This window comes from Nicotiana tabacum, chromosome 10 (genome assembly GCF_000715075.1).
Source record: "Nicotiana tabacum cultivar K326 chromosome 10, ASM71507v2, whole genome shotgun sequence".
Lineage (NCBI taxonomy): Eukaryota > Viridiplantae > Streptophyta > Magnoliopsida > Solanales > Solanaceae > Nicotiana > Nicotiana tabacum.
In genome coordinates, this window is record NC_134089.1 from 61,686,066 (window position 1) to 61,708,419 (window position 22,354).

The 22,354-nt window shown below is 37.0% G+C and overlaps 1 protein-coding gene across 9 annotated transcripts; it reads left to right on the forward strand.

Moving 5' to 3' along the window:
- Positions 1 to 767: 767 nt before the first annotated feature.
- LOC107786570 (sorting nexin 2B) lies at positions 768 to 20,840 on the forward strand. Of its 9 annotated transcripts, none has more exons than XM_075222910.1 (6): positions 768 to 1,963; positions 2,437 to 2,646; positions 4,336 to 4,596; positions 7,342 to 7,428; positions 13,661 to 13,744; positions 20,555 to 20,608. In XM_075222910.1, the coding sequence occupies exons 1-5, from the start codon at positions 947 to 949 to the stop codon at positions 13,739 to 13,741; spliced, it is 1,656 nt and encodes a 551-aa protein (XP_075079011.1). In that variant the 5' UTR covers positions 768 to 946; the 3' UTR covers positions 13,742 to 13,744; positions 20,555 to 20,608. The 9 variants fall into 9 exon arrangements, with proteins under 9 accessions (XP_075079011.1, XP_016463550.1, XP_016463553.1 ...); XM_016608064.2 differs by lacking the exon at positions 20,555 to 20,608 and adding an exon at positions 13,910 to 14,439; XM_016608067.2 differs by lacking the exon at positions 20,555 to 20,608 and adding an exon at positions 13,913 to 14,439.
- The last annotated feature ends 1,514 nt before the right edge of the window (positions 20,841 to 22,354 follow it).

Here is a 22,354-nt window from a genome sequence, read left to right on the forward strand (position 1 = left end):
TAATTTTTTTGTTGTTAACTAATTGTGCCATGTGGCTTTTTTTTATTGCTTTATTTTTGTTTTTTATTTTAAAATAAATTTAAAACTCCAACTTGAAACTACTCCCCAATTTGAATTGGTAATTTTTTATTTTTTTTATTTCGTTTTTTATTTTAATTTTTTTTAAAAATTCCAACTTGAAACTACTCCCCAATTTGACTAGTTAGTTGTTTTTTTTTAGTATTTTTATTATAACTAATTTTTTTAAAAAATTATTTTTAATCTCCAATTTGAAACTACTCCCACCCAATTTGAATGGGTAGTTATATATATATATATATATTTATATTTTCATTTTTTTATTATAACTAATTATAAGATATCTATATTTCTTCAATCAAATAAAGTAACCTATATATATATATAGATGATAGGTTTTATTTTTAATTATTTTAGTTTTTATAGATATTTAAATTCAAAAATAATAACTAATTATTAACTAAATAACTAATTATACAATGTGGCTTTTTTTTAGGCTGCCACTTGGTTTAAGGAGATGACTTTGTCCTCTTCTTTTAATAATATATAGATATAGATATAGATTTCCTTATAACTTATACATATATTAGTAATGCGGAAAAGAAAAACAAGAACCGAATATTGTATTAATAATAATTTGTTTTATGTGGAAAAGAGAAAAAATCAATCAAACATGGAATAACTTGTGCTAGATTCCCATTTTGTAATTCTAGTTCTAGTTTTAACACATGGATAACACCTGTCTAATTGACTATCAAACGACCATAAGTTATTAACATTAATTAATGCACGTCTCTGACAAATACCATGTGTCCCTATAGCCAATCTTCTTTCAAATCTTCTACCTGAGCGTCGAGTTTCGCGTGACCTTTGTTTTCTCAGTACCAGCACTTAGCTTCAATTTCTAATTGTTAAAAAATTGATTCAGATGATGGGCGAAGAAGGTCGTAAAGAAGCAATGGAGAGTCTATCTCTTGACGACGATGAGGACGATAACAAATCGACCTCCAAATCCTACTCTAATTACCGAAGTGCCATGACTTCCCTTTCCGATTCCCACCATCCTCTTTCCCCGTCAGTCGTCGCTACACCTGCCGATTCCGATCCCTTGTTAGCTCCTCCTGAAACTTCCTCTATTCAACCCCCTTCTCCTTACGCCGACATCGTTTCCAACCCTCTCGACGCCAGCATTGTTGAAGAACTTAACGGCATCCAAAACCCTAACGACGACTCGAGTAACTCGACAATGCCGGAGATACCTCCCTCTTTAAACTTGGAGTATTTGAATATCACGGTTTCAGATCCGCACAAGGAAATGGAATCGGGGTCAATTGTTCCCGGCAGTAATACTTACGTTACCTACTTAATCACTACCAAAACCAATTTACCCGATTACGTAGGATCCGATTTCAGCGTTCGGAGACGGTTCAAAGATGTGGTTACGTTATCGGATCGATTGAGCGAAGGTTACAGAGGGTATTTCATTCCTCCGAGGCCAGATAAGAGTGTAGTGGAGAGTCAAGTGATGCAAAAGCAAGAGTTCGTGGAGCAGAGAAGATCGGCACTGGAGAAGTACTTGCAGAAGCTTGCATCACATCCGGTGATCAAGAAGAGTGATGAATTGAGAGTGTTTTTGCAGGTGGACGGTAAGCTTCCTTTGCCTACGACCACTGATGTGGCATCTAGGGTTTTGGATGGAGCAGTGAAGTTGCCCAAGCAGTTGTTCGGAGGGGGCTCAGGGGGGAATGTGATTGGCCCGCAGGATGTTGTGCAACCCGCTAAAGGTGGCAGGGATTTGCTGAGGTTGTTCAAGGAGTTGAAGCAGTCTGTTGCGAATGATTGGGGCGGCTCGAAGTCACTTGTGGAGGAGGAGGATAAGGATTTCCTGGAAAAGAAAGAGGGGTTGCAAAATCTTGAGCTGCAACTAAGTAATGCATCAAAACAGGTATCTCATTTCGATTTATGTTATATGCTGACACTGTAATTAAACTTATTATAGCAGGTTACTTACTAGTAGTATTTATTATGGTTACCTGCATTTAACTTTTATGCGACCTGATTATGTAGATATTTTTTGCACCATCAGCGCATAGAACTTAAAACTCTTTTCATTTCCCTATTCGCGAATTATACTATTTCTCATTCTAATTCTACATATTTTTGTGCTTTTATTTTCAATCCGAGTTTGTTAGTGTCACATTTTCCTGTAGGAGTATAATGACACTGGTCTAATCAGAATTCTCAAGTAGCTAAATGGTTTTGTTACCATTGTCCAAAAAAAAAAAGAAGGTAGCTCAATGGTTTACAAATTTAGTTCCTAAAATGGAACATGTATTGGTTTGCATATTACCCATTGAGTTCTGTGAATATTGTTCTGTTTGTTATTAGTTAATCTTTTATAATTTTATTCCAAATTAGGCTGAATTACTCGTGAAAGCTCAGCAAGATATGGGGGAGACGATTGGAGAACTGGGGCTAACATTTATTAAGTTGACGAAATTTGAGAATGAGCGAGCTACGTTGAACTCTCAGAGAGAACGCGCAGCTGATATGAAAAACGTGGCTACTGCGGCTGTTAAAGCTAGCAGATTGTATCGGGAGTTGAATTCACAGACAGTGAAGCATTTGGTAACCATTTTATCCTTTAGAGCAGACCTTATGTTTATAAGAGTGCGCCTTGTTTAAAACACTCTTTTCTCTTTCCATTATAAACTAGTTTCTAAACATGTGCATTGCACATGTATTCCACTTCAATTGGTACAAAGTTTTCAATCCGACTGAAATATTAGTAAAACATGTGCATGATATATAAACATTTAAAGGAAAAAAAATATAAGCTCAAAATGATGAATAAGGATCCTATAGTAGCTGAAATCAAATTGATCGAAACTTCCGCAGAAGAATGTTTATTTTAGTTAGGTAGGTAAGATATATAATTAGTTACATTAATTTTGATGAAGTACAAACATGTGATATGGTCGGATCTCACCCAATACTTCGTTATAAACAGCGTTTTATGTTCATGTGTTATTCTGACTTCTTGGTTTTTCTGTCATGTCCAATACTTTTGTTGTGATAGGTATCCTCTTGAAAGTTGCAACTATCACTAATATATGGTTGTGATCTATATATCTGAAGATAACTATAACTGTAAGTTTATAAACAACTTTGTTTTTGAAATCATCTCAAACTGTACCATTGCAACTAATAATAACAAGTTACACAGGATATTCGTCTAATCAAGAATGTTGAGTTTTGTGAGTATAGTTGTGAAGATATATGTAAGAGGAGAAACAACCACAGAAATCAGCAAAACAATCATACAAAGCAGCAAAAAATGCAACATATTTGCGTGAGTTACCAGTTGCATCTTCGCTCTCCAAGTTATAGGTGACAAACATGCAGGACTAATTAAAAGAATTTTTTTTTTCCAGAAAGAGTTAATCAGTTTCAAAGCATGCCTAGGTGTTCGAGCAAAGTCTATTTTAACACAATAAACTTTATGCTCAGTGAATCCATTCTACTTCTATTAAACAAGAGAAATAGGTTAAATGAATTACCAAAAAGTAATAGGCCGAACCAGATTTGACTATTGCAGAGCCGAAGTAGAGTACTTTGTAAATGGATTGCCTTGAATATATGGGTTGATTTTTCCATTAGCAACTAAAGGAGTCGAAGAGTCACTGAAGTGAATGCTATATTTCTTCAACTCCCAAGAAAAGTTGATCTAGGAATTACAATCATTAAAAGCAATTGCCTAAATTTAATACAGACTATGAACATATAGGGACTAACTTTTACGTTTTATTTTATATTTAAACTGCATAATATTCACTGATGAAACTCACGGCTCCTTGGGATCCTTTACTTTATAAGAGTTTTTCTCTTTTTGAATATATGCCCAAAAAAAAAGAAGAGTAATGATATTACAATTGACACCTTGTTCTTTTAGGATTTAGAAGGATAAGAAGGTCATTTAATTTGTTTTTCTCTAAGCCGAGGGTCTATTGGAAACAATCTTTCTATCTTCACAAGGTAGGGGTAAGGCTGCGTATATATTACCCTCCCCAGACCCCACTATGTAGGATTATACTGGGTTTGTTGTTGTTGATATGATATGATTTGATGATCAAAGAAACAAATTCCATGAATGGACTCCGGTGGTTGTCATCTGCACTGAACTTGGAAGTGCAATGTTCTTTCAGCTTTCTACCACTATTTAGGTTGTTGATCAACTTTACAGAAGATGTATTTTGGTGCGCTCTTACATTCTATAATGAACCTTAACTTTTAATACTGGAATTATATGTATTGCAGGATATTCTACACGAACACCTGAGTTTAATGCTGGGCATACACCATGCATTTTCAGACCGGTCAAGTGCTTTATTGACAGTGCAGACTCTCATTTCGGAATTGTCTTCCTTAAATTCAAAAGCAGAGAAACTTGAAACAACAACTTCTAAGATATTTGGAGGTGATAAATCAAGAGTTCGAAAGTCGGAAGAGTTAAAAGATGCCATTAGGGTCACTGAAGATGCCAAAAGCTGTGCCATCAGAGAATATGAGCGCATTAAGGTATTTAGAATTAGCCCATGGCGTCTGCGGTTGGTTAATTTAATGTTTTTAGCATTGCCATTGTGTGCTCTACTAGTTCTGCCTTGCATTCTACGTCTTTTGTTGTTTGAAAATGGCTTATTGTCATTGGATAACTTCATTATTTACTACTCTTTGTGTTGCTGAATTGATGTTATATTGATTACCCCAATTAGCTGAAGCTAACTTTCTCATTGGTTATTTGAGATATGCAGTGCGTTTCATCTTGTTGGATGTGATTAAAAATCCTTGTCTCTCATTACCTTAGGTCTCTTGTGATATTTGGTGATTCATGTTGAAAATCCTTATGAATGATTTCTGTTAGATAATTTTGGTAAATTGCTAAAATGACCCAGAGTTGAACTTACCCCAAGTTTCAAATATTAGCAGACTGAAACAAGTCGCTTAGTCTGTTGCTTACAGCTCATTCTTCTATGAATCTTTCTGGTGACACATTTGTTCTAACCTTGCAGACGTAATCTTTGTAAATGCTACTTCCATAGCTGTCTCCTTTAAGACGAATACAATGTTTTCCCAGTTTTATATTCCTCGCCAATTTTATAAATGTATATAGGTGTATTCCTGATAATAGCATTTCTAATTGGTGTAGATGTATTAATTGAAGAACTTACCCAAAAAAGGGATTTTTTTTTGATATGGTAATGAATTTCATAGAAGGCATCAAGGAGATGCAAAAATTACAGAGCAAGAATATAAAAAAAAAAGACAATGTTAGCTCTATTACAGAAAAACTATTCTAAAGTGAAGGAGCTAACAAAGTCCAAAAAGGTTTCAGGGGAAGGTAAAGGGGACAGGTTGCTCCAACTACAAAGACTTGTTAAACATCTGGTTTTAAGAATGTAGTTTAGAGTAGATATGCCATCAAAACATCTAGTATTTCTTTCTGTCCAGATACACCAAAAAATACAAGCAGGGAGCATCTTCCATACTTTGCTGATGGATTTTCCAACCTTCCATGAGATCCAGCTAGCATCTTTTACACTATCAGACATGATAAAAAAAAAGATGTATTTAGTGAAGAATACTTCCTTTCCGCCTAGCACATTTTTCTTTTCAATCTGAAAGAGCTGCGTGGTTTTGCCCTTTGACAGTTTTCTTCTCAAGTTCTTTGATGTAATAATTTAAAAAATTTCAAGATCCAAAGCTAATAATTCTTTTTGAGAAAAGAAGCTAATATAGTAATTTTTTGTTCTATCTCCACCAATAAAATCACAACTGATACAATGATACATTTTTATTGTCTTAAACTACCTAAAACTTTAAAGATGCAATTGTGGACTCTTATCTTCAATGAAATTTCAAGTGAATATCCATGAAACTTCTTCTTGTCCTATGTCTGGCAAATTGCACTATACTTTTTCTCTGACAATCTTAGTCAATCTTAGTAGGCTGACAATCCTTCGAAAATCACTATCTTAAACTAAGTTTCCACCTTTTCCTTTCAATAAATGTCCGGTACAGTATAGTTGCTTTCATTTCCATCTCATTTGTGAATAGTCCTTGTACTTATCATTCAATCAGCTATGCCCGAACCCTTATCAAAATTGGATTGGCTGTATGAATCATCTGAAGCTGTATGCTTTGTGCTGGCCTAATTATATGCCCGAATTCAGGCCTTAAAGATAGGGGTTCTCTAAAATTGGAGGGTCTCTGAATCTAACATTTATTCTTACGGTCGTATACAAGTATTAACCAGACTAAGAAGACTCTTGGCAAACACCTCCCATAATACAAGTGCACTGACAATAACTATACCTTAATACCAGCTAGTTGGTATCATCCCCTAATGTGGAACTAATCCAAAAAATATCTAGGATAGTCTAGAATCAGAATCACAATCATAAAGTAAGGTAGCAAGTTTGGGGATCACAAATTGTAACCAAAAGTTTAGGCCGTGCTGTTATCATTGTGTTTGGTGGAGACCAGAGATGGAGAAACATGCAAACAGGTTGAAACATCAATTTATCCCGTGTGATAACTTCTACCCGGCCCTCCTATGTGATATCCTTTTAGAGGGCTTATAATCTGCACCATTTTCTAATAAAACCCATGCTGAGATGAACCAGCTTTTGGAGAAAATATTTTACCCTGTTCAGTCTCTAATTAGACACGGACACGAAGCAACTATCATACTTTAATTGCAGAAGTTGGAGAGAATGTAGAGAATTGGAGAAAATACTAGAACTATGAGAAGTTTGAGAGAATATACATTTTGTGGTAGGAGTAAAATCATCAGAATCAATTCCTTTAAGCTACCATGAGTTTGTCTTGGTAGTCATCCTGAGAAATATAGGACTAGCACTGGCTGTACATGAACTATACAGTAAGTAGAAATAGAATTACTTAAATTTTTTGTTCTTAATCATCATGAACTAACTTAAAGAGTGTATTTATGAAGTTATGTTCGTTTAAGCGTTGCTTGGCTATAAGCTTGACTTCTAGGCTCACCTAGGCTTATCTTTGCGTTCGCACAATTGCAGGCGCCAACCATAATTTTAGCTGCCCAAGTGGATGCATATTCTTTTATTCATCTTGTTGATGTGAACGCCTCTGAGAATTTTTTGTTTTGATCCGCTGCCTCTTTATATTTTTCGGAAATTAATATTCTCTGTAGTTAGTCTTATTAAAAAAAATAATTTCAGTTGTTAGGGTGTGCTTATGTACTGTTCTTTCGGGAGCCCTAACAATTTATTTGTCTGATTACAGGAGAGTAATCGAAGTGAGATAGATAGAATAAATAGAGAAAGGCATGTTGACTTTGTGAAGATGTTGAAAGGATTCATAACTAATCAGGTACCTCATTGTTTTCTGACTGGTTTCTCTTTTAGATAGATTGCTAGACTTAAGTTCCATTTCTTGTTTGTCGGTAGTACTGCCTCCACCTGCCACCCTCCAAGATAGAGGAGGGGGGGGGGATTTAAAGAAACGGACAAAACGGGATAAAAGAAACAGGAAAGTGAAACATCCATTAAAGGATTTTGCTGATAACTGAAAAAGTGTAGTTGCATTCAAGTTTTTATTGTTGGTATATTAGCTATTAAACAAAGAGATTTGTGTTCATCTGCACCAGTGTTTACATGTTTTTTTATGTCCTTAAAATGTTGCTTTGATATATAGCAGCATGATGCCTGATCAATTGAGATGAGTGACATTTTCTGATTGACTAGTGTGGTCACACTTTAGTGCATCAGCAAGGGAACATGGAGGGAGGTGCAACTAAAAGTCTAGTTAACAATGGTGATTAAATTGTAGCAATCATTGCCAGACTTTTTCTTCTTTCTCCTTCTCCTAACCACTGCTTTCCCTCGTTTTTTCATGTGTGCGTTTAGCATTTATTGTCTTACAGATGCGTCGATTCTTAAACAGACACATGACCATGTTTGATTATGCAAGATCAACTAAGATACATAAGTAGGATGTGATAAAATTAAGTTACTCTCCCTTAACTCATGTTAGACGAAATATTCCATGCTTCATGTAACTTACCCAGCATAAATGAGTAGATGGCTTTTTCATAGAAAATGACTCTCTCCCTCTTGGATAATGTCCACATTTCTTTTGTACCAAAAACTAACGTCCACCTTCGTAAAAGAGTGAATTAGACAGCTGTACTCAATTTCTAGTTTCAGGGGACCTACTTTAGCTCTAGCCAGTCAAACTGGTTTCTTTTTTTTAAATTTTTAATAAAGAAAAGGTAATATATGGTCCCACATGTGTCCTCACCCAACGGACAATGATTCTAATTTTCTGATTGTCTTTCTATATAAATTCAAATTAAGACCCATAGCCCTCGATAACTTCTAGGTTATCAAAAATAAATAAATAAATTAAATGAACAAAGTTTACTGTACAACTCCAGTTGATTATTTACCCAAACTGGAATTTTTGCCCTTGGGTGTGGTGGGTAATGTCACTCACCATCCTAGCTAAGTTGGCTGGAATAAGAGATGCATTCTCTCCTGATGTAGAAAGTTGCTAAGAAATAGACATCATATGGACGCATATCAAGTTCTAGTTAGAATTTGAAATTTAAAATGATAGATTGGCCTGCCAGTAGTTGAAAGGTAAATGGGCTTTGTATATCTTTGGAGGGTGGATGGATGTATTTTAAATTTGGTGAGAAAGGATATGTGATGTACAATCAAGGTTTTGCACCTCTCAAGCACAAAGAAGAGAGAAAAACAAAAGCACCCCGCTAAAGTTTTTCACAAAACTAGCGAAAGCGTTCTTGGGCTTCTTCAATTTCTTGAGATTCTTGGGCCTAAATTGGACTAAGGCTAATTAGTGTAAGTATTTTAAATTCATGGCTAAATTCTCCAAATCCATTGGCACCTTCATGAGCCCAATAAGCCTCCATTGTTGTAGAAAACATGACCTCCACTTGTACTTCTCTAACATCAAGATTTGAGCTTGTATGTTCATCAATATGGTCTTCGAAAGGAAAGGAAGACACAAAAACCAAAGAATAAGGCCCAAAGAAGTTTATACTAATCGAAAGTATCAAACCCATTGGCATAGTGGAAGCTAAGATTTTAGCGAGCCTATTTGGACAATGGACCAAGATAATATAGAAGCCTTTTTGCCAATATATATATATATATATATATATATATATATATATGGGTGGTGGGTTGAAATAGAATGACAAGGAAATAGAGGTAAGAAAAAGATAATTGTAATGTGGCACAAATGTAATTGGGATTGCAAAAAGAAACAAATTTGTTGTCATTCAGTTTCATTCATTTTGAGGATGTAAATACATGAGTTAAAAGTATACCCTGAGGTGCATATGCGCCATGGTGCAGAAAGAACCAAAAATAGTAGTTGTAGGAGCTGACCTTTATAAGAGGTCATTAGGACCAGATCTAGTCTGTAGGGGAGGCTTCTATTTTACAAGATTAATTAATGAAGGAAAGGAACTGGCATCCCTAAAGTGACAAAATCAATGAAGGAATATCTCCAAGGTTATAGTATCTCTTGTGAAGTACAAGGAGGCCAGTTCACATGATTCAGGAGGGCACCTCCGGTAGGTGCTTAACAATATGGTAGGTGCTTCACTAAGGTCTTCTTTTAAAGATGTTGGTGTAGTATAAAAGGAGATATTATTAGAACTTTGGAGCATTTTATTAAGAGGGCACTTTCTGAAAAGAGCTTTCATATAACATTGCTTTAATTCCTAAGGAAAAAGGCATTGCCGAAATTAGAGATTATACCAATCAGTCTTATTGGGAAAAGCACCACTAAATTGCCGAAGGCTCTCCCCCAATTTCTCAAGAAAAGAAGACATAGGTAAATTGATATTTGGGAAGTGGAATGCCTTCATCAAAGTAGTGTTTTGTAGAGCGAGAAGTGGAAAAAAACGAGGAGGCCTCGCTTCACCGAAGCGCGCTTTTTTTTTCATGTGAAGCGCAATTTAACACTTAAATAAAAATAAATTGAATAGGCATAGATAAATGACCAAGAACTCAATAAAAATAATATATTAAGCAAATGTTTCAATTCTTAAATCAAGAAATAAATAACAGATACTAAAACTAGATAGTCAATGATCCTCAAAAGTCATAACATATTAAGCAAATGCAAAACAAAATCTCAAAAAGAGCAACATCCTATTCTTCAACAAGATCTCCAAACTATTGAAGTGTCATCATGTTCGAGTTATTATATTGGTCGTCATCTTCTTCATCATCATCAGAGGCTTCATCAATTAGGGTTCTACTTGTACTTGTAGATACTCTTTCTTTGCTCCTTAAAGTACTTCCCCTAACACCATAAACATTCTCCTCAACTCCACTTGCCATAGCAACATGACCAAAAGTGAGACCTTCTCCTTCATATACTTCTTCTTCTTCTTCATGATTTTCGGGGGCTCCGGTTAACCATTCATTTGCTTCATCAATGTTATCCAATAAAATTGGATCAATGATATTGCGAGCTTTTTAACGACGAGCCAATGTTCTATTATATTTTATGAACACGAGATCATTGAGTTTCTTTAGCTCAAGCCTATTCCCTTTCTTAGTATGAATCTGCATATAAGTTGTACTTAGGACAATTAAGATACACTTTAATTTAGTAATAATGTAATATAGCTTCTCACATGTTCATAAAACTCCAATTTCTATCGCATCCGGATGAACTACAAGTTAAGCTTTGAACTCTAATAGCAAATTGTTGCAAATTTGGAACTTCATAACCAATTGCATCCACCATTCAACTGGAGAAGTATTATTTTAGAAGTTAATAACTTAAAAGTTAAAGCTCTAAAGAGTAAAACAATTGAAACAACTTGCTCACCTGGTGCCAATTTGGTTCTGCCTCTAATGGCCGAAGCTGATCCAAGTATTCCATCGGCTTGCATATACACACCAAGCTCTTCCCCTATTTTGTCTTGCATCGCTTCATTTGGCACCAACTTCGCAACACATGCCTTCCACACTTCTACATCTAAAGTCTTCTTCTCGTTATTTGTATAAAAGAATTCGGGGTTCAAAATATGCCCTGCTGCATGTAAAAGTTGATGAAGCTGATCCGTCCACCTTTCATCAATGATTTCAAAAACTCTCCCATATTTCCTCCTATCATGATCAAATGCCTTCTCAATAGCTTCTTTAGCTCTATCCATGGCTTCATAAATGTATCCCATTGGTGGTTTTCTCTCCCCATCCACCAAACGAAGTATAGTAACCAAAGGATTACCAACTTTAAGTGCTTGAATAGTGTCATTCCAAAAATATGGACCAATAATAAATCTCACAACTTCTTTCCCAAGAGCTTCCTTTGCATAGATGCTCTCACTCCATTCAGTTGACATGAACAAGGTTCGCAAATTTTTCTTTTGCAGGTAAAAACTATGCAAAGACATGATAGCTGTTGCGAATCTTGTCTTAGCCGGTTTCACCAATTTTTTTTGGTTTGTGTATCTCCTCATCATGTTCAACAACAACGGCCTTTGACTAATGTAAGAATGTATCTTGATCGCCTTAGCAAAAACTGTAGGAAATCAAATTTCATAGTTAATAAGTATAAGCAATTAACATGAAGGTTAAAATTGAAAATAAGAACCACTTGTTCACCTGTAGAATATGGAGCTAACTTGAAAATGTCACCTAACATCAAGTTGATACAATGTAGGTCTGTTCATTCGGATCGGATATCCGAAATCTGAACCGATCCATTCAATTTCGGATTTCGGATTGGGTCAGATTTCGAATTGTGTTTTTTAAAATTTCGAATTTCGGATCGGTATATTTTAATCCGATCCGATCTAAAATCCAAAATTATTAGGCAATGTATGAATACTACATTTTAATTTCGGATAGTCAGTACTTCCTTTACATCTTCCTCCAAGTTATTGCCTTTACAATTGCTTAGATTTAGCTATATTGGTACCATAATACTCTCATAATTGCATAAACATGATTTTTTCTTAATGTATTGCCTCTTTTACAAAGAAAATATACATATTAGTTTGCAATTTTGAGGCATAATAATACGATCCGAAATCCGATCCGATCCAAACATTAAAATCTGATATGATCTGATATAATTCGGATCGGATTCAGATTGCATTTTCTAGAATCCAAAATCCGAAATCCGAATCCGAAATGTGCTAAATCTGATCCGATCCGTGCATAACCCTAATACAATGTGCAGCACAACGAGTCCAAAAAATATTCGGGGAAACTCCTTTCAACATGTCACCTGCTTTTTTATTCTCACTTGCGTTATCAGTAACAACTTGAACCACATTTTCCGGTCCAACTTTCAATATTGTCTTCTCAAACAAGTTGAACATTGTATTGGAATCGGTTGAAGAGTCACTAGCATCATAGGATTCAAGAAACACACCACCTCTCAGAGAATTCACCAAAACATTAATGACCGTTTTTCCATTTTTTGCTGTCCATTTATCCATCATAGTGGATCGACCCTATATTTTCCATTGCACCTTATGCTCCTCAACAATCTTGTTTGTCTTCTCCACCTCCTTTTTTAGACAATGGAACTCTTACTTCGTGATAGGTAAGGGGCTTCATTCCTGGGCCACATTGGCCTACGGCCTCAATGAATTCACCAAAACTAGCAGTGTAATTTAAACAATTAAAAGGGAGCCCCGCATCATACATCCACCTGGCAAAAGCATATACAATGCGCTCCGTTTAAACTCTTCCTACAAGAATTTACGTCAACAACTTCACCCCAGTGTTTTTGAGAGCGCAAAAAAGCGACAAGGGCTCGCCTCGCTTCAAAAGCGAAGCGCACACTTTATTAAAGTGAAGCACAATTCTTAAAAAACATAATGTAAAATTATAAATAATTAAAAACTTCAATTTAAATACTTAAAAGTAGGTACTAGGTACCACCAAATCATCCACCAACCATCCACAACTCATAGGACAAGCAAAATCAAAGCTACTAAATTACTAGAATCAACATCTTCAAGATTCTTCTTCAAGATTGTCAAAATCTTGAATTCCTCTATTATCTTCATATTGCTCGTCATCTTCTTCTTCCCCCTCCTCTTCATGATCACTTTCATCTTCATCAATTAGGGATAGGGATCGACTTGTAGTAGCCACATTTTTTTCCTTCCTAATAGAGCTTGAACTTGGAGTATATCTCCTTAAACCATAAGGATTCTCCCCAACTCCACTACCAACCGTAACATCACCCCAAGTGAAATCGGAGTCGCCTTCAAATACTTCTTCTTCTTTACAGTTTTCGAGGACTCCAGTTAGCCACTCATTAGCCTCATCAATATTGTCCAAAAGGATTGGATCAATTATATTGCGGTGGTTGTAGCGACGCCTCAATGCTCTATTGTATTTTATGAACACTAGATTATGGAGGCGCTTCAAAGTTAGTCGATTCCTCTTCTTTGTATGAATCTGCAAACAAGATGTGTCAACGAATTAGTAGGAGTTTGGAGAATTGAAATATAATTTACTTTATCTCAAAACACGAAATAATTCTTTTTATTTCTCACGTGTTCAAAAACAAGGCTTTTTCATGAATGTAACAGGTGGCTTATACAGAGAGAATTGGACAAGAGTGGTCGAAAGTTGCAGAGGAGACCAGTCGTTATTCAAGAGAGAATGCATAAAATGTATGCTATAAAACCAGATTTTACCTTTTCGTTCTTCCATTCTCGTTTTTATTGAGGTGTACAGTGGGAACATTAGAAGATACATCTTTACTCTCAAATTTTCCTGAATTTCCCACTCTTAGGAGTGTTCTCACGCTTAAAAATTGTTTTCTTGTTTCTCAATAGAAGGTTTCCTTTCAGTGTATTATATGAGTGATAAGCTGCTGACTGGCAAGCATGAAACCGAATTGCAGTTCTGTGGAAGGATGGCTTATTTCTGGATTGTATTCATGGCCAAATTGAGGAACCAGTTTAATTGTAATTCAATCTTGGCACCGGTCGCTATCTCAATGAACTGGAAAGTGTGCAGTGCTTCCTTGCGGGTGCTTGTCTTGAGCGCGAGTGATAACCCTTAGAAGTAGCCTGTTGAAACAAAAGCTTGAGAATAATATATCTTTTCCTTTTGAGGCATTACGTGCATTTGCTCCTATAGTTTTTGGATGAGCTCAGTATTCAGATCCTTGTATTTACCAGGATCCTGCTTAAAGTCTTAAGATTCAAGAGCGAAGTTACATTTTTGTATCTGTGTTTAAGGGTTATATGTTTTTTGTCTTATTCCTTTAGTTGTGCAGATAATTCTTCGGAATGGAAAGTGGTAGCCTCTCCCAATGTTAAAATCTTGAATGGAAAATATCAAGTTCCTTTCGCATGGCCAATTTGTTCCCTTTTTTCTTATTTAGGACGTAGTATTTTTTGTGTGCGTGTGACTGGCGTGCGCCAGTTGACGTTACTCATGTGATATGCATACAATTCTTTCAGTGTGGTACTGGCATTAGTACCGTGTGATTTGGATTGTTTGAATTATGTGCAAATAACCTTAACATATAAATTTTCCAGATAAAATTATATTTAGTCATTAAATATTACTTTCACTGTTTCAATTTGTTTGAAATTATTTGATTGAGTGTGGAATTTAAGAAAAAAGATAAGATTTTTGAAATTTGTGATCCAAAATAATTAATAGATATTTGTGTGGCTATAAATTATTTCAATAAGGGTAAAATGAGAAGTTTAAAGATCTATTTTTTCCAAATTTAGAAAGGGATCATTCTTTTTGAAGTCGACTAAAAAGAAAATAAGTTCATTCTTTTTGAAATGTATGGAATAATTTTTTTTAAAAAGGACATGAAACTATTTCTCAAATTTAATAGTGGATAACACCCAATCCCTTGATTTTAGTACTTGCATTTTGTTTCAGTGGCAATATTAAAGAATACTAAACATGTCATGTTGTGATGTCTTTTTAGCATATTAGATCATATTATTTTAATATAATTCTTATTACCACTTTATTTTTCATCTCAAATTCAAAAAAGTCTTATACTATAACGATCCGACCGATTGTTTTGTGTATTTGAGCCTTGTTCACTTATTTGATGCTTCTTGTATGTGCATATATTGTTATGTGACTTGCGTGGATGGTTAGTTTGGTTTCAGGAAGGCTTTGGAATGAATTGGAATACTTAGTTTTATAGTTGGATGTTTAAGTTATAAGAGTTGTCCGAGGGTTGACTTTGGTATAAACGACCTCAGATTGGTGATTTGATGGTTCCAATAGTTTCGTATGATGGTTTTGAACTTAGGAGTATGTTCGAAATTGGATTTGGATGTTCCTAGATTGATTTGGCTCTAATTGGTGAAAGCTGAAATTTGGAGGTTTGGAAAGTTCACAGTTTTGACTTGGAGTTGACTTTGAGGCTATTAGGGTCGGATTGTTGTTCCAGAAGGTGGAATAAGTTCATTATGTCATTTGAAATTTGTGCGCAAAATTTGGGGTCATTCCGAGTTGGTTAGACGTGGTTCGACGTGAGTTTTGAAAGTCGGAAATTTGATTAATTCATTAGGCTTAAATTGAGGTGCGATTTGTAGTTTTGATGTTATTTTGTGTGATTTGAGACCTCGAGCAGGTCCGTATTATGTTTTGGGACTGGATATTGTGGTTGCACGGGATCACGGAGGCTTCGGATGAGTTTCGGATGGGCTTCAAGCCATTGATGTTGAATTGGCTGATCAGATCTGGGGTTTTCACACCTGCAAGATTTGGTCCACAGTTGCGAATCCTCAGAAGCGGACCTGGGGTCGCAAATGCGAGCTTGGATAGGATCAGGTTTGTCCGCAGATGTGCGCTACATAGAGCGTAGAAGTGGCTCCGCAGAAGCGGACTTCTGTCCGCAGAAACCAAGGGGCAGATACATAAGTGGATTCTGCATCTGCAAGGCATTTTCCATTGACCAAGTTGACTCAGAAGGGAGCTCTTTTCAGATGGTCTGACGAGTGTGAGAAGAGCTTTCAGAAGCTGAAAACTGCCTTGACTATACCCAGTGTTGGTGTTAACCACAGGTTCGGGGACTTACACTGTGTATTATGATGCATTGCGTATTGATCTTGGAGCGGTATTGATGAAGGATGGTAGGGTGATTGCCTATGCATCTCGTCAACTAAAGATCCATAAAAGGAACTACTCTATGCATGATTTGGAGTTAGCAGCCATTATTCACGCGCTCAAACTTTGGAGGCACTATTTATACGACGTGCCGTGTGAGGTCTACACCGATCATCGGAGTCTCCAGCATCTATTCAAGCAAAAGGATTTTTGATGCAGCGGAGATGGTTGGAGTTATTGAAAGACTATTATATCACCATATTGTACCATCCGGGAAATTTTAATACAGTAGTCGATGCCTTGAGTAGGAAGGCGGAGAGCATGGGTAGCTTAGCATTTATACCGGCGATGGAGAGACCATTAGCCATGGATGTTCAGGCTTTGGTTAAAAGGTTGGATATTTCGTAGACTAGTTGGGTTCTCGCTTGTGTTGTGGTGCAGTCATCTTTGTTTGAATGCATCAAGGCTTTCCAGTTTGATGATCCTCACTTGTTGGTGTTGAAAGACACAGTGCAATAGGGTAGTGCTAAGAAGTTTGTGATTGGAGATGATGGCGTTATGCGGCTTCAAGGCCAGATGTGTGTTCCAAATGTTGGATTGATAGAGCTGCGCCTTGAGGAGGCTCATAACTTACGGTATTCCATTCACCCAGGTATCACAAATATGTATCATGACTTGAAGTACCATTATTGGTGGTAGAAGATGAAAAAAGACGTTATTGGACATGTCTCTCGGTTATTGAATTATCAACAAGTGAAGTATGTACATCAGAATCCGGTGGTTTGACTTAGAAGTTGGTGATACGGGAATAAAAGCGGGAGCGCATCACTATGGACTTTGTGGTAGTATTATCATGGAACTTAAGGAGGTATGATGTTGTTTGGGTCATTACGGACCGATTGACTAAGTTTGTGCATTTCATCCCAGTGATGACTTCCTACTCTTCAGAGCGTTCAGCTCAGATTTACATTAGGGAGATAATTTGCCTGCACGGTGTTCCCATTTCTATCGGACCATGGCACGCAGTTCACTTCACACTTTTGGAGAGATATGTAGTATGAGTTGGGCATGCCGGTTGAGCTGAGTGCCGTGTTTCACCCTCAGACGGATGGGCATACCGAACAGGCCATTCAGATTTTGGAGGATATGTTGAGAGCATGTACTATTGATTTTAGGGGGGTCAGTGGAACCAGTTTCTACCTCTAGCAGAGTTTGCCTACAACAACATCTACCAGTCGAGTATCGAAATGGCTATGAGGCCTTATATGGGAGGCGATATCGTTCTCCGGTTGAATGGTTTGAGCTTGGTTAGGCTAGATTGTTGGGCACAGATTTGGTTCGTGACTCTTTGGAAAAGGTGAAGGTGCTTCAGGAGTGGCTCCGTACAGCATAGTCCAGGCAAAAGAGTTACATTGATAGGAAGGTTCGGAATATGACTTACATTGAGGGTGAAAAGGTTCATCACCGAGTGTCAGGGTGTGATGTGATTTGGGAAGAAGGGCAAGTTGAACCCGAGGTTTATTGGCCTATTTGAGATTTTGGAGCGAGTTGGGAAGGTTTCTTATAGGCTGGCATTGCCTCCTAGCTTAGAGGGGTACATTCGATATTTCACATTTCCATGTTTCAAAAGTACCATGAAGATATGTATCATGCTTTGGCCTTCAACATCGTACATCTTGATGAAAATTTGACTTATGAGGATGAGCCAGTGGCTATTCTAGACCGACAAGTTCGAAAGTTGAGATCAAAGGATATTCCTTCTGTGAACTATGAGGAGATGTCAACCGATTGAGGAGGCTACTTGGGAGTTCGAGTCTGAGTCTGACATGAGGAGTAGATACCCGTATCTTTTTACCAGTCCAGATACATTTCTATGCTCGCTTGAAGACGAACATTTCTTTTGGAGGTGGAGAATGTAACAACTCGATAGGTTGTTTTGCGTACTAACTCCCCATTTTGTGTTTCGAGACCTTTCATCACTCTAATGGATGATTTATGACTTGTGTGCACGGTCCGTGTCGATTTTCGGAAAGTTTGAATATGATTTTTTAAAGAAAATATGATTTTTGACTTTTAGAGTAGCTAGAGTTGACCACGATCAATGTTTTTAGTAAATGACCTTGAATCGGTGTTTTGATGATTCCGGTAGGTTCGTATGATGATTTTGGACTTGTACACATGTTTGGTTAGGGTCTCGGGTTAGCCGAGGCTGTTTTAGCTATTTATGTAGAAAGTTGGAAATTGGAGTTTGAACTTTAAAAAATCTTGAGTTTTGGTGATTGATTCTTGATTTTAAATGTTATTGTGAGGATTTGAGCTTGCGAGCGAGTTTCTATGATGTTATTATCTTGTGTTAATGTTCAGATAGTAGCCTTAGGGCTCGAGTGAGTTTCAGATAAGTTACAGATTAATTTGGAATAACTGATGTGTTTGCTGGAGTTGCTGGGCTGCAGATCTCGCATTTGCGAGGTTCTGTCCGCAAATGCGAGTCCTGCATTCGCGAGAAAAGACTCGCATTTGCGAAGTTGGGAGGAATTGGGCATCTTCGCTTTTGTGAAGTTTACCTTGCTTTTGCAACATGGTAGGGTATCGCAAATGCGAGACAACGATCGCAATTGCGTCACTGGTGAGTGGTAGTATAGCTTCGCTTTTGTGCGGATCTGGTACTTCGCAAATGCAAAGTATTAGTTGCATGTGGGACATCTGGGTGGCTTAGACACTGTTCGCATTTGCAATGTGCGATCATTTCAACTGTGAACAAGAGTTCGCAATTGCGATATCTGCAATTTGGTAAAAGGTAGGATTTCAGGACTTGTCTCACTTTAAACTATTTTGAGACCTAGAATCTATAGAGGTGATTTTGTTCACAATTGCGATATATGCAGCTGGGTAAAAGGTTAGAATTTTGGGACTTAGCTCACTTTACACCATTTTAAGACCTAGACTCCATAGATGCTAGTTTTGGAGAGTAATTTCTTCCCAACTTTATAGGTTAGCAATCTTAACTTGTAGTTCAATTTCCATTAGTTTCACTATCAAATCTAAGATTTCATAGGGTAGGAACTGGGTTTTGGGTAGAAATTAAGGATTTTGTAGAATTGAGATTTAGACCTCAAACTAGGGTCGGATCTCGAAACAAATCACATATTAGGGGGATGAATGGGTAATCGGGATTGTCATAATTTCAGATTTCTACCATGTGGGCTCGAGTTGACTTTTTGTTGACTTTTCCAATTATGTTAATGATCGAACGTTTTTGATACTAGGGTAGATTCTAAATCTTGTTTTGACTTATTTGATTAATAATTGACTAGATTCGGGTAGTTTGGAGGCTTGTTCTGAAGGGAAGAAGGTATTGAATTGGTGATCTTGTTTCGGGAAGAGGTAAGTTTTCCTGATTAACCTTTACTGAGGGAATTAGGGTGTAATTGAGTGTATTTTCTACATGATCTATGTGTTGGTGGCGTCGTATATACTAGGTGACGATTGTATATGCATTGGACATGAGATAATCATGCGGGTAGAACTAGCCTTATTTGTGCCATGTTACTTTGTGTATTATATTTTTTCATGCTTTAGATAGATTGTGAAACTCTTTGATTTCTCTTATGCATGTTATTTCCTATGCTGAGCTTATTGAGATATTGGGCGTTGAGATCATTGAATTTATGATTTGGCTGTTGGTGCAGAAGTTTTGGTAAACTCTTATATGTCGAGTTATGTTCAAACGTTACCTTTGATGTTGTTTATGCTTCCTACCTTTCTCGGTACTGTGTTATATGCGATGATTGGCGAGGAAGAGTGAAATGAACGGAGGGTGTTGCCGCTCTTGTGAGGAGAGTGATTCTATAAGAAGGGTGCTTTCGTTCTTTACAATATATAAATATCTTTGCAAAAGGTATTTCCGCGCTTGATCAAGTGTGAGGATATGCACAAAGGGTATTTCCATGCTTACTATATATATTATGTTGCGAGGATGAGAGTAAAGCACGAAGGGTGGTACTGTGCCGTTTGTTGATTTCATTGTTCTTTTATTTTGCTGTTCGGATTGAGGACTTGGCTTTGTGGCTTTGTAATTTACCTTTGAAAAGATGGTTCTGAGTTGTTGTAGAAGCATGAGTTGTGGTTTACTCGGTAGCACTTTCCTTTACTTTCCCGTTTTATGCCCCCTTACTTACGTACTTATTATCTTGCTCACATGTAGTTATCCTGTTTTATACTTGGTACCTTACTTTTCATCTCGTTATTTCGTGATACTAAATTTGCACAGGTTTGATTGTAGGTGTCTTGTCTTAGCCTCGTCACTACCTCATCGGGGTTAGGCTCGACACTTACGAAGTACATTGAGTCGGTTGTACTCATACTATACTTCTATAATTCTTGTGCAGATTCAGACATTGGTACTAGTGAAATCTCGAGAGGTGCTTAGCGGATGCCATTTAGACAACTTGAGGTAGAGTTGCACACCATTTTCAAGCCTTAAAGCCATCTTTCCTTTTCTATTGTATTGTTTCTACTTTCCAGAAAACATTGTATTTCTTTGAAGACATTGTATTTAGTAAACTCTAGTAGCTTATGTACTAGTGAATCCACGTCTTGGGATAGTTGAACGTTAGTGTTGATCCTTAGACTTATCATTGTGTACCGCTGAGTTACTATTAGACTTTTTTACCATCATGTTGTTGATTGATAGTGTCATGTCTCTCGTATTCTCTATTATGCGTTGGCTTGCCTAGCAAGTGACGTTAGGTGTAATCACGACCCCGACGGGTTGGGATTTTGGCTCTTGACAGAAGTCAACCAATTCTATAAGAAGGAATCCCAATCCATAAAGCTTTGATCTTTCAAAAGTTTCCAAAAAGTAAACAACAGTAAACCCGGGCATGCATGTCTGATATCTAAAATTAATACGAAATCCCGATTACCCATAACCTGTCGAGTCCAACTATGTGATTAGTTTAATAATCAGGGTCTAATTTCATAATCAAATCTCCAAATTCAGTCTCTTAAGTTCATATCAAAATCCAATTTCTATACTTTAATTCCCTGTCGAGTCCAAATATGTGATTAGTTTAATAATCAGGGTCTAATTTCATAATCAAATCTCCAAAATTAGTCTCTTAAGTTCATATCAAAACCCAATTTCTATACTTTAATTCCTTATTCTCTATTATGTGTTGGCTTGCCTAGCAAGTGACGTTAGTAAGGCTGTATTGTGGTCCGAGCCTAAACGGGCCAAACGGGCCGGGCCTAACAGTCCCGGGCTTTGGCGGTTCCGGGCCAAACGGTCCCAATGGGTGGAACCGGCCCACTATGGTCCTAAGCCCACATGGTCCCAGGCTAAATGAGCCGGCCCACGGGCCTAAACGGGCTTTTTCGTTCCGGGCTATTTTTTTTATTTTTTTTTTATCTAAGGCAATTTCTTGTAAACTATATATGTATATACTATATATGTTGGCCTAAGCGGGCCTAGCTTTTTCTAAAAAAATTTTTTATCTAAGGCAATTTCTTGTAAATTATATAGCTTATATATATTATATACACTATATCTATATCTATATATATGTGTGTGTGTATGTGTGTGTGTGGTTCTAAGTGGGCCTGGCCTATTTGTAGGAATTTCCGTTGGTAGTGGTGGAAAAGAAGCTTGTTCATCACCGCTTCCTGGCGAAGCATCATCCTGCACAAGTTCCGTTAGCATTTCTTCATAAGCTTCATCTATCTCCGGTTGTGATTCTGCAAGTCCAAAATTTCTTCTTTCCGAACGGATCCAATCTCTGAAGAGTACTGATTTTTCCAAACTCTCCCTCATAGACGCTCTATGATCACTGATTTGAAGTCTTGCTTGACTGAAAGTGCTATCCGATGCAACTGTTGAAGCTTGAATACTTAAAATATCTCGAGCCATCCTTGAAAGAACCAGATAGTATTTTTGTTTGTCCTTCCACCATTCGAAAACATCGAAGGAGCTGTCGGGATTCTCTGATTCAAGTCCCTGCGACAAATAAACTTGAAGCTCATTTAGTTGTGAACTATCACCAATATTATCACCTTGAGAACCCCTGAACTCCGTCCAAGAACTAAGGGCTTTTAGGCCCGCAATTCTTTTAGATGATTGCGAACTAGACGAAGTAGGAGTTGAAACATTTGGTCTTGCATGATCTAAGGCAAGTTGATAAGCATTATAA